General features: G+C 41.0%; 1 protein-coding gene across 4 annotated transcripts in view; it reads right to left on the reverse strand.

The window, feature by feature from the left end:
• CELSR1 (cadherin EGF LAG seven-pass G-type receptor 1) overlaps positions 1-18,181 on the reverse strand; it is a 277,024-nt gene that overhangs the window by 72,474 nt on the left and 186,369 nt on the right. For all 4 annotated transcript variants that reach the window (XM_075927708.2, XM_006120414.5, XM_075927707.2 and 1 more), the window contains exons 6-8: positions 9,750-9,907; positions 6,653-6,816; positions 3,303-3,428 (exon numbers count right to left, since the gene is read on the reverse strand). In XM_075927708.2, the coding sequence (XP_075783823.2) occupies positions 3,303-3,428; positions 6,653-6,816; positions 9,750-9,907 (448 nt within the window). The remainder of the gene's footprint in view (positions 1-3,302; positions 3,429-6,652; positions 6,817-9,749; positions 9,908-18,181) is intronic.

Genomic DNA, 18,181 nt, shown 5'->3' on the forward strand with positions numbered 1-18,181 from the left:
GATCTGCAATCAGAACCTCATTCCACAACTGTAGCATCTGCCACAGAATCCACCCACTGCCTCTCTGCTGCGGCAGAACTGTGCTCCAACATCTATTCCTTCATTTTTAAAATAGAATTGTATGTTTCTATAGTCCATGTTTTCAAAGATAACCTGGGCAGTATGAACCAAATGTAAATGATGCAGATATGTCTGCCTGACCCTGCAGACAGCCAGAAACAAAAGCTCTAAGAAATCATCCATGCACCTCGTTGAGGAGCTAATACTGTACACTAAACATGATTATTTAACTGTCACCATTGTTAACTGTTTCGCTGCTAATCACTTTTGCAAAAACATCCAGGAATATCATTTAGCACAGAATCTCAAATACTGCCACGTGTGCCAAAAACTCAAGATGTTCCCTATCCAGCGTCCCCCCACAACTTCTATAACACTTTTGTATGTGGTTAATACTGTCATCTCTGGAAATCTGAAAACACTGGGAATGGAGACAAAATATGGGCTACTTTTATGTTTCCTTTATTCTTTTTCATAATTAATTTGTTAAAATATCTCAGTAGTTTAAATGAAGCGATCACCAAATATCCAGTTTGCATCACCAGACGGCCACAGGATCTAGGGACTCTGCTACAGAACTTAATTCCAGCTTGGTATAGAAGACATGAGGCCTTGTCTACTGATGATAAATGTACATACTGGTTTGTTGCTGGTCCTTTAGATTTCCACACATCCAAGGAGCAAGCTATAGGAAGGTTTCTTCTTCCATTTACGCTTTGTCTTCTCTGACCTATCAGGGGATTCCTAATTATTGGCTTAATTAATTATTGTTTATGTTATGATATTGTCCAAAAGGATCCATGAGGAGTAGACGTCCCATTGTGCTAGACACTGTACAAACACACAGGATGACATGAGCCCTGTCCTGCTTAACACTCAAATAGATGGATTTTTAGCCTAGCCAAGTTCACTGATATAGTCTTAGTTAGGTTGAAAGAGATGGAAAATTGCTGAAATGGCTGTTCAGGGTATATAAGCCAACTAAACCCAAATAAGGATTTTGCATTTAGCCTAAGCTTCACACACACAGAAGCCTCCCAAGTCTATATTTAGGTACTTAAATAGGTGGCTTGAATTTCAAAAGTGCTGAGCATCAGTAGCTCCCACTGACTTCAACTTTAGGCTTCTGACTACTTGCCCACATTCACTAACAGCTTCCTTCTTTATGAATTTCTGAATTGTCTTTAATGGATATTTTGCCCCATAGCTATATTCTGAGAAATAAATAAGTTATTTGTGGCCTGCTGTCTTCAGACTGAAAATTCTTCAAGAAATTGAAGCTTTGGCAAGAATAAGGATTAAAGCAACTATATTTAATGCATGAGAAACCTTTCAAGGAGGAGATAATTCTGTTTCGTTTGCTATGAATCATACCGGTTTTGATTCAAATCATGATTTGGAATTTAAACATAGCTTTTAATTATGTAAGATAACCAGCAAGGTAGGCTTTTTACTCCAAAACCACGATGATCTGATACTTTTCTTTCTTGATATAATAGGCCAAGAAAATATAAAAAGTGATACAACTCTTGATCTTTCTATTCAGTACCAGAAGAAAGAAGAGAATCTAGTCCCTTGCCTTAGAATGGAATTATTCCACATTTACACCAGTATGAATGATACCAGAATTAGACCCCTACCATTTTAGCCAATCATCCTATCCTGCCATTTCAGCAGTTAATCTCACTGGACCAATTAAACAGTCAGATGCCATAGAACACATGATGGAAGCCAGCAAAAGGTTGACAAAGCTACCTGTCATCAGACAACATGACAAATGATGTCTTCTTTTTGAGGAACTATTATCCAATCATCACTCTAGCATCTATTTCCTGCCAGAAGGAAGCAATAGTGTGCCTAACTTTCTTTGGCAACACCATAATAAGGAACCCCATGCTCAAACTGCAGAGAAGTATGAGTCAAATTACACCAGTGTAAATCTGGAATAATGCCATTCATGTCAATGGAGTCCTTCCAGATTTACAATAGGATAGATGAGGTAGAATCTGAACTTTTATTTCTTAGAAAGCAACTAAATCTAATTTTGCTGGGATTTTCCTCTTAGAATGCGTTGATGGAGCATCACTACAAATTAGCAACCTGTACTAATCCAGTCTAGGTACTGTTACCAAAGTCTATGGGTGTGTAATACCAAATCTGTTGCCCTCAAGCCCAGCATCCTGTTATGGTTTTCCTAATGATTAACCACTCTTACTTCCCCAGGAAAGGAGCGGGGTCCAAAGTTTTCATTCCCTTTATATACCATCCTCGCTGCCCCTTTCCTACATTTTAACAACAAACGTTGCATACCTATACACAGTGTTTTCAGTTGTAAGCCTAATAAAATGTAAAGAGTTCTTATTGAGGAGAAACTGCCTCATACCAGAGGAAGTGGTAATTAAGTCCATGTTCATTTTGGGCCTGATCCAAAACCCATTAAAGTCAAAGGGAATCTTTTCTTTGATTTCAATGTGCTTTGGATCATATGATTTTGTTTTAACCAAATAATAAAAAAAAGCTTTGCAGAATTCATTAATATTAGTAAATAGATAATAGGAAAAAAGATAAAAGCTGTTACTGCTGTCCCAATAGGATTTCTGATTGATATTTTCCTGTTTTTTTAATCAAAAGTCAGTAACCATCTTTTATATACAGATGAACACACAGATATTTCAAATGTATAATAGATGGATGTTATGCTTAATTGCAATATTTCATGATTTATTACCTAAAAGCATCCCACACACTATGGCTGTGTCTAGTAAGCTGCTTTTGTGGAAAAACTTACTAGCTGTCTACACTGGCTGCTTGAATTTCCGCAAGAACACTGACTTCCTACTGTCTGAAATCAGTGCTTCTTGCAGAAATACTATGCTGCTCCCGTTCGGGCAAAAGTCCTTTTGCACAAAGCTTTTACTCAAAAGGGCCAGTGTAGACAGCTCAGATTTGTTTTGCGCAAAAAGCCCCGATCGTAAAAATGGCGATCAGGGCTTTTTTACGCAAAAGCGCATCTAGATTGGCACGGACGCTTTTCCGCAAAAAGTGCTTTTGCAGAAAAGCATCTGTGCCAATCTAGACGCTCTTTTCCGCAAATGCTTTTAACGGAAAACTTTTCCCTTAAAAGCATTTGCGGAAAATCATGCCAGTCTAGAAGTAGCCTATAAGATGTTAATTATTAAAATCAAAATGCCAAAACAGAACTAAACTGGAGGACACACACAATGGGAGCCTCATGCACCTACCTTGCTCACAGTTTTTCCCACCATACTGCAGGGGACACTCACAAGTGTAGGTGTTCCATTTATTCACACATGTGCCTCCATTTTGACACCAGTTAGTATCACAGTAGTTCTTCTGAGCTGCACAACCTGGAATTGGAAAGCAGACCTATTCAGCATAAAACCAGTCACAATTTGTGTATTTGGTAATCAACCAAACAAGACTTCAAATGACTAGCAATAAGATTGTGAGTGACCATCTCTAGGTTTTTATCAGTACTGAAGAAAAAGGAAATCACTAAAGCATTACAACACTTCAAACGCTAGATGATCGAAAAAACAAACAAACAAAAAAATACCAAGAAACCTCTTAGATATAGCCAAAGGGCTTAATTTAAAATCATGATGTAACTCTACTGAAGCCAAATGAGTTATACTATATAGGAATGTGCTTCCTAGTCAGAAAGCAACCAACATGAAATCTTCCTTGGTTCTATCTCCCCTGAAACAGGAACATATTTACATTGATGGAAAACTGTGTTGTGCTCAGCTAATTTTAAAGTGAAGACACAACCTGGTAAAAGCCAGGTAATTCAGTGTCAGTGCTGAAGTTTCATCCTTAGCTCACGGTCATTACTAGTTAAGTACCTGAGAAGAATGCACAGCATCACAGGGGAGTGCTTAGTCTAGTACAGTGGTGTGCAACCTTTTTTCATTCGCGACCCCCACCCAGCCCCCAGCCGATAGAGTTGCCAGATGGTGTCACTGAGAAAATTTTGTTGAGAAGAAGAAGAGGAGAAAAAAAAAGTGCTTGGAACATTTTGTTGGCGGGGGAAGCCAGGCTGACAAAATGCAGTCGTGGCCCCTTTAATTGCCAGGCCGCTCCCCTGCCACAATGTCCGTTGGGCGCCGAGCCGGGAAAAGCAGAAAATACCGGCCGGCTGGATCACACCGCTGCAAACCCCCAGGAAGACAGATGGGTTTGCGCACTGCTGGTCTAGTGTCTGACAACAAGATCACCACCAGGCTGTGAGACGGAACTAACTACTATTACACAACAGTGAATTGTTCTGTGCTCCCCTGTGGAGATAAGACCACCAATTCCCATTTTGCAGCCTCTTCCAATACAGGAGCTAGACAGCTGAGATTGCACTCAGAAATCAGTCAGTACCAGAGGTGAAAATAAGCCCGTGTTTCCCTGCAAAAATGTGATTTATTGGGGGCAGGGCCATAATCCTGTCCTTTCCCCTTCTCCCACCCCATAAAAATATGAGGCCAGCAGCCAGGAGAAACCCACGCATGCAAGACCAGTGGCAGCAAGAAACCCCCCTACCCTGAGCCCTTCACACATACACCTCCAGCCCCCTGCCCTGAGCCCTTTATATACCCCAAACCTGATTCCTGCACCTCCCCTGTGTCTCCAACCCTCTGCCCAGACTCCTGCATCCCCCCTTGCCCCAACCCTCTGACCTGAGTCCCCCATATTCCACCACACACTTATATTTGTACAGGTGCTGTCCTATCACAATCCCCTCACCTTGTATCTTGAGGGCCCCCCGGGGGGGAGGAGGGGGAGAGCAGGTTGTGATAGGACAGTACCTGTCAGAAACTGAAGTTACTTTCCCCCCTGGGCAGTCAGCAGGCCAGAAGTGCAGCCCATGTTTTATTTTTAAACCACAGCTTCTTAAAAACTCATGACTATGTGCATAGTTCTGAGCAACTTGCATTTCAGGTTTGATAAGCAACTGCATTTGTTTTAAAGCAGAGGTGGGCAAAAGAGCGTCTGAGGGGCAGATCCAGCCCACCAAGTGAGTTGATCTGGCCCACGGATACCCTGCACTCCCCCTGCCCCTAAGCCCAGATTGGCCTGGGAAGAGGGGGCAGTGCGCAGTCTCCTCCCGCCCAGAGAGGGGTGCGGTGCTTCTAAATACCGCACGCTCCTTGCAGGATGGGAGCAGGGTGGGAGGACACTAATCAGGATCTGTGGGTGGGGAAGCATGGAAGTGCCCTGGCTCCACCCTTTCCGGGGTGGCCCGGGACCACTTCAAAAATTTCTGAAGTGGCCCCTGGTCAAAAATTATTGCCCAACCCTGTTTTAAAGTATAACCAGAATTGGTTTAAATATTTGACTCTTCTTGACCTCATTTCACTTAGTTTCAGAACAGTGAGTTTTAATAGTTGCACATGAAAATAGAGGGTTATGAAAAGAAATTCCGGTGCAACTATTACAGTTCAAGGCAGATGTATCGCTCAAATACCATCCTGCCAGCAGAGTTAATGAAACGCGACTTACACTGTAGGGCTTAACTTGAAATAAGCTACTCAAATTGAGCTATGTCAATTTGCATATCTTATTTCAAAATAGGGAGCATCTACACAGCACTTATTGCTAGATAGAGCACTCTTCCTCCAACTTCTCTTATTCCTCGTACAATGAGGATTACAGGAGTTGGAGTAAGAAGTCCTCCAGCTTGACAGTATTTTGACGCTATTTTGAAATAACTGCCTGCTGTGTAGATGCGGACTAAATTAATTTGGAATAGCGCTAGTTATTTTGAAATAGTGTTGCAGTGTAGATGTACTCTTAGAGCTAAACTCTATTGCAAATCTCTGAGTGTTGTTCTCTCAGTGCAAAGGACCCATAGAAGCTCTGAGCACCTCTTAAGTGCCATTTAATTCTTTAAGTGGTACATAAAGGCTCAGGTCATTGTGTGGCTCTTTGGCACTTACTTGAATTTCATCTGGCTCAAACAAATGAGGTTCATACAAGGTATTTATACAGTGCCCAGGCTAGAGAGGATAGAATACTTTTCCCTTTTTTTCCAGGCAGTTCCATAGTAGTTACCACAGCTTTAAAGGCACAGCAACTTCTGTGGCTGTCCCACTCCTCCGAGAAAGATGCCAGAGAGGTTGGCAGTGATGACAAAAAGGATGTTTCCCTTCTTCTCATAACCCTATCCACCTGCTGTTCACTAGGGTGTGGCAGACTACTTAGTCATACTCCTAAATCCTTCCCTCTTCTGTTCATCTGACATGAAATAGCTTCAAGACCAACTGTGCCTTCTGTACCCAGTGGCAGCACTGTAGGGGTGGGGGAGAATGTGGGCAGGTTTTCTCCTGATGGGAAAAATGTCAAGGACATTAGTGGTACAAATATGCCTGTGCCTCACTGAGGTTTACATGTGCAATTAGCTGGTCTACAACAATTTGCACCCTCCCAATCAAACACTGATTTTCACACAGAAAATTTCAAGCAGATTTCGTGTGCACCCCATGTACTCTCCTTTGTGAATCTGGTTCTTGGCATGTATAAGCACTCTCAGCATGACAGAAAGCTTTTTCTTGTGGCTTTTTGAAGATCTTGGAGTTTTTACCTGCAAGAGTGCCATTATTGGCTATGAAACTAGCCATATCGATTGGCTTGTTGTCAATGGAGAGGTTCCTCATACAGCCAATGAACTCTCTGTTGTGCACAGGGAAGTCTTCAGGCAAGTTTGGGACGCCACCAAGCAGGAGTGGTCCAGTCAGATCCAAAGATCTAAAGAAGTAAGAAATTATCTAGATTATTTTCATGTCATATGTTTGGCCTCCTTTACTTTACAGTTTCTTCACAGCTAAAATGAGCAAAGCAATCTGAAATACTGAACTTCTTTCTGTTAGCTCTTTATTTGAAGGACTTAGCTTCACAAGACTATAAGTACTGATCTCAATAATCAAAAAGAATCTTAATAAAATTAGCTGCAAATTTGTAGTTTAGGATGTTGGAGCTGCCATACCAATCACACCAACAGACTCTACTATTGGTCTCTGACAGTAACGAGTACAGTAAAACTCCAGTGGTCTGGCATCCAATGATCCGGCACTCCTGATGGTCCAGTAACATCTGGAACCCGGAAGTGCTCTGGGCAGCCGGACAATTGGAACTTCTCTGCCCCTGGCTTCCCTGATTCAGTCGCTGCTGAACCTGACCAGCAGCTGACTCCCGGAAGCCCAGGGCAGAGCAGCTGGGGTGCTTTGCCCCGGTCAGTTTCAGCAGTGGCTGACTTGGGGAAGTCTGGGGCAGAGCAGCTGGGGTGCTTTGCCCCAGTCAGTTTCAGCAGTGGCTGACTTGGGGAAGTCTGGGGCAGAGCAGCTGGGGTGCTGCCGGGTTGGTCCTGCAGCGCTGAGGAGCACATCCCCCCCACTCCACCGCAAACCCTTCATAGCCCCCCCTTCCTATAGTCCGGCATATCTGATAATCCGGCACCCCCTGGGTCCTAAAGGTGCCAGATTATCAGAAGTTTACTGTACTAGTTATGTTAGAAGGTGTAAATGAAAATTCTAAAACAACATGCATGCAAATTTCTTCTTAATCCCAGGCTCTGAGAAGTTGATTTATGAACCAAAGCAAGAGGGTTGGTATAATTTATTCTGGTTGATTTAACTATGGATAAGAATCTTATTATTCACAATTGCCTAATCACTTTTTGAATCCTCTTAGGCTCCTCTTGTTAACATCCTATAGCAATAGGTTCCACTAGACAGTTATACAGCCTGTAAAAAGCATGTCTTTTTATCAGCTATAAATGTTAACGAGTCTTTCTATTTCAATGAGTGTTCTCTTGCTCTTGCATTTCAGAAAAGGGTAAATATGATTGAGTGACTAGTCTTTTCAACAAAATTCACTATTTTATATATTTCTATCATGTCACTCGTTATTCATCTTCTCTCTACACTAAATAACGTCACTCTTTTCAATATTTCCTCAGACAGAAGCCTTTTCATATATCTAATGGTTTTCAGTGCTCTTCTCTGGCAGTGGCATAGCGAGGGAGGTGGCGGGAGGGGGCAATTGCCCCCCGGGGAACCATGCTAGGGGGGCATCAATTTAGCTGCCAAAAGTTATGTTAACTTTTTTACGATTATTTCCTATTTTGTATATATTCCAATAGTTGACTGTGAAAAGGTTTCAGGGATGATGAAGACGGAGCTTGGTCCTGCCTTGAGGGCGGGGGGCTGGACTCGATGACCTCTTGAGGTCCCTTCCAGTCCTATTATTCTATGATTCTATGAAACCTTCAAAAAGTAAATAGGACGATAGTTATGTTATATTATAGTTAACAACATAGCTTTTAGCAGCAAAATTGGCGCCCCACCCCATCGTGGCGCCCGGGGCAACTGCCCCCCAGATCTCCCCTGGCTATGCCACTGTTCTCAGGATCTTTTCTATTTCTGCTATACCTTTTCTGAGGTAGAATGATGTATATTAATTTAAATGAGTCATTATCTTTTCCATATAACTTTCTTTTTCTTATTGCAACCTCACATTTTATTTACTTTTCTGGCTGCTGCTGTACAATGAACAGATTATTTCACTGAGCTTTCAACAACAATCCCCAACATTTTTTCTTGTATCTTTACAGTTATCTTAGACCTACCCATGTGTATGAGCCATTCAAATTGCACCTTCTGATATTAAGTTCCCTTCACTTTTGTGCACTGAATTTCATCTGCCAATTTATGGTCAGTTGTTGTGTAAAACCTCTGCCTAATCCAATATAATGTGAATGAAAGACATGTAACTTTTTGTATTTTAAGTCATGTCAGTTTCAACCATTGCAAATTAGGTGATTCTCTGCTATTGTAAGCCATGTAACTCTCAATTGTTCTAAGTTATGTCAGTTTATATTGTAAGCCATGTAACTTTCATGTAATATTTCAAGTTCTGCAACTTCTTGTAAGCTTTGTAACTTCTAACCATTGCCTGTACAATCTTTAAACTCTGTAACATTCTATCCTGTGTGAGTGCATGAGTGTGTGTAAGTGGTGTGAATAGGGTATGTGTAAGTGGTGTGAACATGGTAATGTCTGCACCTTTGTGGAGAGGAGCCATGAGGCTAGAGAGAGGAGCCAGGAGCTGGGTGGGGTCTGATGCAATCTTCGCTTGCACTTAAGAAATGCAAGAAATGGAGGTGCAGCAAAAATGAGAAGAAATTAATATGCATGAGGAAAACAAGGTCTGGGGAGGCCTCTCAGTGACAGACACAAAAAAAGAACTCAATGTATGGGATGGGGCCACCCAGCTCAATAAAGAGAAGAGAGCATGTATGATCAGCTCACCAGCCCAGATTGGTAACTGCAGGTAGACACACCGGACTCATTGTGTGTGTGGGGGGGGGGGGGGGGAGAGATTTGGCTGCTTCTGCTTTCTCTGCACAACTCGTCGCCTGGGTAAGTGTCTGAGCGTATGAATGTGTGTGTGAAGGAGTTCCAGTCCCTTTTTGCTTAATCCAATAACAGCACTGAAGAAATCAATTTAAGTGCAACCCTGGGTTGGTCTCCAATGAAATTAGGTAACATCAGTCAATTAGCTTTCTTATAAATTCTTTGTTAGATGTGCTTTTCTTCTCACAGCCCATGTGGCGGTGGTTTTATTGCTCAATTCTTTTAAAATATGAGAATGAAATATATATTTCTGTAAAAAGAGCTTACTTTTTTGAGCCAGTTTGAGTCCCTTGGGCAGCACACGTGTAGTTTCCAATGAGACTTCCGAAGCGCACAGCAACTGCAGTGTCACAGTCGTCCACTGTCACTACTGCTACCTTCTCTCCAGAAGGTCCATGAGGAATTCCTAGTCGTCCAATGTGGGGCTTCAAAAAATAAACATGCCTGTAAATAATGCTGTGTGCTCAAAGGAATCAGTAATTCTGCAATCCAATTAAAAAGCATATCTCAAAAAATCTGCTTTTATGATTATTAAAGAAGGCTGTGAACCAAACATACATTAGTTAAGGCAATCTTACTTCCAACTCATCTGTGCAAGAGGAAACACAATGGCTGACTCCCTCTGAGAATAGTAACAAGCAGGGAGAAGAATGAGATGATGACGTTTTTATTCTTGACATGGATTTGAAAAATAGGAAGGTAACTCGGCCAAAACTATTTATGCCTCATTTCTACTGGTGAAAAGATCTGGCACAACTACTTCAACTAGTTCCATTCTACCAAGCAGAATAGTCTCCAAACAATTCCACTCCTGTCACCAACTCTCCCCCCTCATCTAAATTTAAGCGCTCACTTAAAATAGTATGTTTCTCACTCTTTTCTTTGCAAAAACAGCCTTTGCAATATGAACTGACATAATACGTCTCTCTAGGCTTAAATGCATGACACCAATTTTACAACTATAGGGTTATAGACAGCAACCTCACAGCTACTCAGGACTGGGTTTTAGAGTGCAATCCACCCACCACCACCCCCACCCCCCAAAAAAAACAAAGAAAAAAACTCCACAATGACAAGTTACTTAATTTTTGGGAAGATTACAGATCACAATCACAGTTACATACCACTGCATCACCTACAGTGTTGATGGCACTATGGATTCCTCAAGAGTCCTGCCAGTCCCTGCCACAAGCTGAGCCAACCCCTCTGCTGGCAGACAGAATAACCTTGGGTCTCAAGGAGAATCAGTTCTACAGAGTCAGCATGGTATAGTGGACTGGGCAAGGGACCCCTCCCAGCTCTGACTATCAGTCCTTTGATGGCCTTGCTTCAATGACACAGGCCAACATTTTCAAATATTTTTATGGGTCACACATGTTTTGCAGGGCTGGCAACACATGTGAAGGCCAATTCTGTTCTTATCTGTCTATCTGGATATTCACAATGTCCCCAGCACAATAGGTTTGAGCTCCTCACTAGCATTAATCAATTTACACTCACCACCCCTGTGAGGCAGAGGTGTGGTATTTTACAAAGACATGAGGCAAAATTAAAAATTAAATGATTTAGTCACCAAAGTCAACGTCACCACCAGCAAGTGAACATCAATCTCAGCCCAGGGTTCTAACCACAAGAATATCCTTTGTCTCTGCATAGGTCCATCAAGTTCAAAGGAGTTACTTCAGCCCAACTCCTGAGTAACTAAGAGCAGAGCAACCACACAGAAACTTAAAGATTTGAGATACAGATCTCTTGGACTGAACAATACAACTTTGTAAGAAACAAAGTAACAGTGCGCCACGGCAGGAGAGGTCATAGCTTTTATTGGCCCAACTTCTGCTGTTAAATGATACAAAGCCTTCAAGTTCACCTCCAGAAAGAACTTGGTGTAAGTTCAAGATACTGTCTCTTTTACCAACAGAAGGTGGATCAATAAAAGGTATTACTTACCTTGTCTATTTATCCTAGAGCCAACAACATTGCAAACAATAGTGACAGATTATCCATCTAAACAATATAACAGCAAATGATTATGGTCATTTTTCATATTTCATACCTGTAGAAGGCAATTGAATCCTACTTCTCTAATTTTGCAGCTTCTATGAGAACACTCTATGTAAGATACAGTATAGAATGAGCTAAATCCAGCTCACTTTATTCATGCCCCATTGAGGTTAACAGAGTTACTCAAAATTTAACGCCCAACACATTACACATTTGAAATCAGAGAGCTATGCTTATGATCCATTAATCATCAATATTAGCAACTGCTGATCAATTCTGTTTACTTCAGATTTTGCATGTACAAATATACTGAAATGATTATCAATTTCATCCTCTGCAAAGAATAACAGCTTCATTTATACCCGTGCATAAAAACATTTTAAAACCAAACTTCCTGGTATCAAACAATTCCAGTTGGAAAGTATTTTCCATTTCCTTTATCACCAGCTAACATGACCACATAGTTTGGCAGCTGTTCACATAAAGGTTTTGACCTCTATTAAGTGATATTAAGGCATGCTTTGTATTTCCCAGATTCTATCGGCTACATGGTAGTCTAATTTAGAAATGACTGGGAGCAAACATAGATGCAATTCTCGAAATGTTAGTAACAAGATGGTCAAAATTAAGGAATTAATAATGCAATATTTCATCTAACAGCAAGACCTTTTGCTCCAAAGTTGAAATTTATATTTTTTCTTTTGTACTAATGTTACACAGTTGGAGGGGAAAAATTAATGCTTAAGATCAAGATGTTTTAATTATACAAGCCTGTTGTTTATTAAATTAGAAGCACCAGAGGAATTGGCAGAGAGAGTGTTTTCTCCCTCCACTGGAAGAGTTTGCACATAGTTAATCAGGCTTGTAACCTGGATTTCTGACTGAATCCATAACAGCTTCTGGATATCATGTGGGTGCAGTAGCCATGGAAGCTTTTCCCTTCTGTTTGACTAGGAGTTTGCATCTTTTCCTTTTAGTTAATGCTTTGTCACAGTGATCCTGACTTTTGACACTAACATTAGATTATTGGCATATACTCTACAGTTCTTAGGGCTACACCGTACAATCTTAATAACTTGGAATCTTAAATTGATGCAGAATATGGCAGCCTGTTTGTCACTCAGGGATCTGGAGCGACAGAACTTTCTCCTCGCTTCAGTTCAAAAAAGGTTGAATCTTCTGACTTTCTCATCATGATGCAAGACCTGTTTGTTTTCCAAGAGTTCCCTTGAAAGGGCAGGAAATAGCTTGTAAGGGACCAGGAGGGCCAACAGACATTCCAGGCTCCTAAGCAACGTGAGAGGGCGGTTCCATGCTTCTGGAAGAGGGTGGGGCCTTAGGTGGGTAGGGTAGCCAGCCCTCAGTGCTAGCGGAGTGCACCAAGACCTCCTCTCTCCAGGCAGCTCTTAGAGAGCTGCCCAGAGTGCGCTGCGCAGTGATTTTGCAGTGTTTTAAAGGGTCCAGGACTCTGGCCACTGCTGCTATTGCAGAAGAGGCAGAGGCCAGGAACCTCAGATCCTGTCGAATTGCCGGGCCCCAGAGTGGACCTGCAAGGGACAAAGTTTGCAGATGATTTAGTGGGCTATGCAGAGTCTTTCCCCCCTTTTAAATATGTTTACAATGTATACCTTTCCAGCACCAGACATGGGACATACTTTAAAACAAAAAGAAAAACATCTCAAATCATATAGATGTGTATAAGTAAATATTTAAACTTCTCCACGGAAAAGTAAAGTAAATTGGTAAGACTATAGGTCAGAAGTCAAAGCATTCCTATTTAGGTTCTGATAAGAATATAAGAACAGCCATACTGGGTCAGACCAAAGGTCCATCTAGCCCAGTATTCTGTCTGCCGACAGTGGCCAAAGCTGGGTGTTCCAGAGGGAGTGAACAGAACAGGCATTCAGCAAGTGATCCCTCTCCATTTCCAGCCTCTTACAAACAAAGGCTAAGGACACCATTTCTACTCATCCTGGCTAATAGCTATCGATGGATCTAACCCCCATGAATTTATCTAGTTCTTTTTTGAACCCTGTTAAAGTCCTAGTCTTCACAACATCCTCTGGCAAGGAGTTCCACAGGTTGACTATGCACTGTGGGAAGAAAAACTTCTTTTTGTTTGTTTTAAACCTGCTATATACCTTATTCACATGGAAAACAAATGGGAGTTTTGACAATTACTTCAACAGCAGCAGGACTGGGTCCTTACTAAAGAAAGGATCATTCAGTACAAATAGCAACGTCCACACAGACACCCTTGCTCTCTGAGGGAGATTTTCAAGAACACAAGTAGGAGTTAGCTGCCCCATTCCCATGACTTTTAATGGCAATGGAACACCTAGCTGCTCTTTGCACCTTTGAAAATCTCCCCCTGAAATGCCATGCTACCTAAAAGCCAAATTACATTAGCTTTACCGTACAGTATTTCTGTATTCATGAGTAAATGTTCATTGCAGTGCACAGGAATTTACCAGCATGACTCTCATTAATGTTAATGGAAGTCATGTAACTAAGTCCCTGCTCATAGAGCTGAAAATTTACCTCTTACTCTCTAATCTGTAGGGCTGCCTTTCCACATAGTGCTTGTGTGAAGATAGGCTGGGGTTCAAACTTCAAAGACCACATGCTGTAAAAGTGAGAAATACGCAGAGGCACCAACACTCAATAAATAAATGACCACAAAATAATTTATGCAGAATTCTCAGCTCCACAAATGCAAATCAGGAATGACCTTGATTCTTCCTGGTTTCACAAAAACAAGCGGCACCTTGCAGAGTATTCTCATTATCATGTCCCATGTTCAAGTACGTTGCACCAATTCTTGTTTTTGCTTGAGACGTTGTCAGTGAACAACCTCACAGATTCTTGTCTTGCTTAGATAAGGTTGAGCATCAAGCATCTTCTTTTGGCAGCCAGGAATCCTTCGTTTCTAACCCCATTTTGGAAACTGACTCATTCTGTAGCCTAGACACACCTTTTAGCATCTATATACTTTACTTTCCCTTACCTGTGAAATAGTAATAATAATATTTACCTCCTTCAGATAATGGCAATTAGTGCACAAAATCTACACAGAGCTTTAAAAAACATTAACCATTACTCACAATGCTCCAGTGCGGGAAGTTAGCTTTCTGTCACCATTTTTAGGAGGGGAACCTGAGGTTTAGGGTTTAACCCATGACATTCCCCATGAAATAGAGGAAACCACTGTTAGCCCCACAATTATAATGCAGACATTTCAGACTCCCAGGTCCCGTTTTAATCAGACCTCCTCTCTCCTTCAGACCATAATGAAAGCACCTGTGTGATGTGTCAGACTCAATAACATCAAATGTGATCTGGAGGAACCATCTTCTCAGAGCCAAAGGCAAAGATAATGTCCTTCTGGGTACAGATTTTCTAGTTCTAGGATGTATTGCAGAATGAAGCAACACCACTGCACACCACATATTTTATTCAAGATGTCAGATCAGAGTATAGTAAGATCCAGCTGAGGAGTAGCAATCTGTCTTTTCCTCTACTTTTTTCAATATGAATAAACATACACATACTTTCACAGGGGTATAGTCACACATTAGAATGCTGACAATCTTAAACCATGATTTTTCAGTTTTAAAGTGATGAAGTCATCTAAATGTGTGTCTGTTTTATAGTTTGCAAATTTGCTGTCATTGCTGTCAGTTTTTGCTTTAAAAGTCAGAGACAATGATAAATTGATTTATTGAGTATGATGTAAAAGTTCAAGCCACTGAAAGCAAATATTTAAATCATTTTCCTGTCAGTTATCCATTAAAGGTACAGATGGTATCATCGTAAATATTGTACAGAAGTGATCCACAGATTAAAGGATAATGCAGGCTCTGTCTTAAACACTTAATAGCTACATTTTTTGTATTGTATTAATTATATTTCTCAAATGTCACAATATAAGTTCAGGGGCCAGTTTAACAAAATGCTCCAAAGTTCTGTGGATTTATTTGTAAATAAAACAGATCCTTGACAGGTTGAATTTTGTACTTAGTGATAATATTTGCAAAGTAAAAATTCTTTCTTTGGTCAGATAGTGGCAGAAGTGGGAACACGACTCTAGATTTCCTGCTTTGTGCTCAATCCTCTCTAGCCCATATGGCATCACCATCATTTCCTTCACCAGTGGCACAAACTCCACAAATGCACATTTCTGAGTGAAAGTGCCCACTTTATTTTTCGCAAACATCCAGAGTGAAAAACAAAATTTAATTCAACCTCATAAAATTGCTCCACTTTTAAAGCTGTTTCAGGAATTCAATGAGGGCTCAATTTGACAATAAACATTTCTATTATATTTCAGTCTGCATGGCTTCCTTTGAAGCAATTGACAACAGAGGAAACCACTTTACAGCAAACTATAGACAAAAACAATCTGAAAAACATACATGAGTACCCTTGAAAGGGAGACAAAACAAATCTAGTTAGGCTTGGCATAAGGCAATCCATTCTTCTCAGGGGACAGATATAAAGGTGCATATTATAAACATATTCTTTGCTTAACACGCTGCACAAAAAACATCTATTAGACTAATGAACTTTTCAGTGTCAAGACTTAACATGCAGTTTAACTTGTTTGCCATCAGTGCAACTTATTTTTAAAAAGAAAAGCTCTTTCAAAACCAACACTACCATTTCTCTATGAAAGCTTCCAAGTTTTTGCTCCCTGGTCAATAAGTCACACATTGTTTTTGTTAATGAGTAGCTAATGATATATTGAGTATTTTTGGGGGTTAAAGGTTAAAAAGAATCTGTTTCCTAGTTGTTCTTTTAAAAAAAAATTCTAGACTTCTTGCTTAGCTCAAAAAAATATGAGTGTTATTCTAGGATAAAATGTAGCCCGTTCATATACTTTCAAACCAAATTATTTCACAATTTTTCTAGCTCCAGTAATAATTAGCAGAAAGGGGCGCACCTTCCAAAGTCTACTACACATGCTGGAAGTTTGTGGTGCTGTTTTGGTTCAAACAAGCTCAGTCTCATTAAGCAGTTAGCCATGCTCAGAGAACCCTTTAATTAACCTGTTGGCATGAGCCCAACTATCTAACCCGGGAAAGAGGAGAAAAGTCTTCAGATTCCCAGGCAATGTTTCACTGCTTCATTGGTCAAAAAGCTTGTTAATTGCCAGCTATGGAGACCCTCTTGCTGGACACAACAATGGGAATTAACCCTCCCCCAAAAATAAACATATTGGAAACAACAAATGAAGCAGCGGGAACCCAAAAAGAGTAACATTTATAACATAGGGGGAAAGAAACTGGTAAATACTGCTACATGGATTTACAGATTGCACTGATCAAAAGTCAGTTGGGTAACTGGAAACTGGGCCAGATTAGCATAAACAAACTGGTTCTGGACTTCCAACACTCCAGACATTTGAAGAAGTGGACTGTGCCCACAAAAGCTCATGATACCATCTACATGTTTTGTTAGTCTTTAAAGTGCTACCAGACTATTTGTTGTTTTTTACGTTTTTCCTGTTACAGTCTAACTCGGCTACTCCTCTGAAACTTTTAAAATTTATTACTGTGTCATAAAATTGCCCTCTGCTGATTTCCAGTGGGGAAAGGGAACAATAGCACCTTTAACACAAGCCAGTATAAAGAATGGAGAAGCCATTACATATTTCCACTCTGATACATTACGATAGTCACCAAAGGCAAATATGACAAACTATTATTGCACACGAGCTTCTCATTCCTTCGTCACTCCCTGAAGAATCTGAAGGCAATGTTTTTGGTATGTACTTTTTTTTTTGGCTTGATCCCATAAACATTGATTAGAATTTGTGACAGCAAAAAAGCACTTTCCAGCCAATGGATCAAATGCTACAAAAACAAAAAAACAAAATCACTATACCATTTATTTTCCTAGACAAAGAGATAATGACATCCTTGGACTCAGGGTTCAGGCTAGGCCATGACACTAAGATGGTGTTAGTAGCACAGAGTGGTGACCTCCTTATGGCTATGGACAGAGGCTGAACTTAGAAATTCATACAGCTTGACTTGTTGGTAGCTTTTGACATGCTGCTCATCTCCCTACAAGATCTAGTTGGTGTGAATAGTGTAGCACTCCACTGATTTTTGGCAAGTCTTTCTGTTGAACACAAGAATGATAATAGGCAGCAGCTTCTCATCCTCACAAGCTCTTGCTTGTAGAGTCCCACAAAACTAGTTTTGTCCTGTTTCCTTTCCAATATGTGTGTTGCCTTGGAAGAAATTATGTAATGTCATGCATATGCTAGTGGCACTAAACTGTACACTTGCTACCCAGAACAAATAACCAACAACTTCACAGATACGACATACTTCCTACAAAAGACCAGTGCCCGGGTCAGGGGTGAGCAATAACACGGCAGCAGATTGCCAGAGTTAGCCTCTGGCCGGCTGTTGCTGCTATATTTACCTGCATGGCCACAGGTCCTGGCGATTGCAGCTCCTGTTGGCCTCCGATCACCGTTCCCAGCCAAGGGGAGCGGCAGGAAGCAGCACTAACTGGGACACTGCTTCTTGTAGCTCCCATTGGCCAGGAACGGGGATCTGGAGTCACCCTCCCTCCTGCTCAGTTCAATAAAAGTACTTTGAGTGATTGTGTCACATTAGTGGCCTTTGAAAGGGACTCAATGCAGTAAATGAGGATTCCTGTGGGGCCTCTCGCTCTTTCCC

Source organism: Pelodiscus sinensis, chromosome 1 (genome assembly GCF_052426305.1).
Source record: "Pelodiscus sinensis isolate ZL-2025 chromosome 1, ASM5242630v1, whole genome shotgun sequence".
Lineage (NCBI taxonomy): Eukaryota > Metazoa > Chordata > Testudines > Trionychidae > Pelodiscus > Pelodiscus sinensis.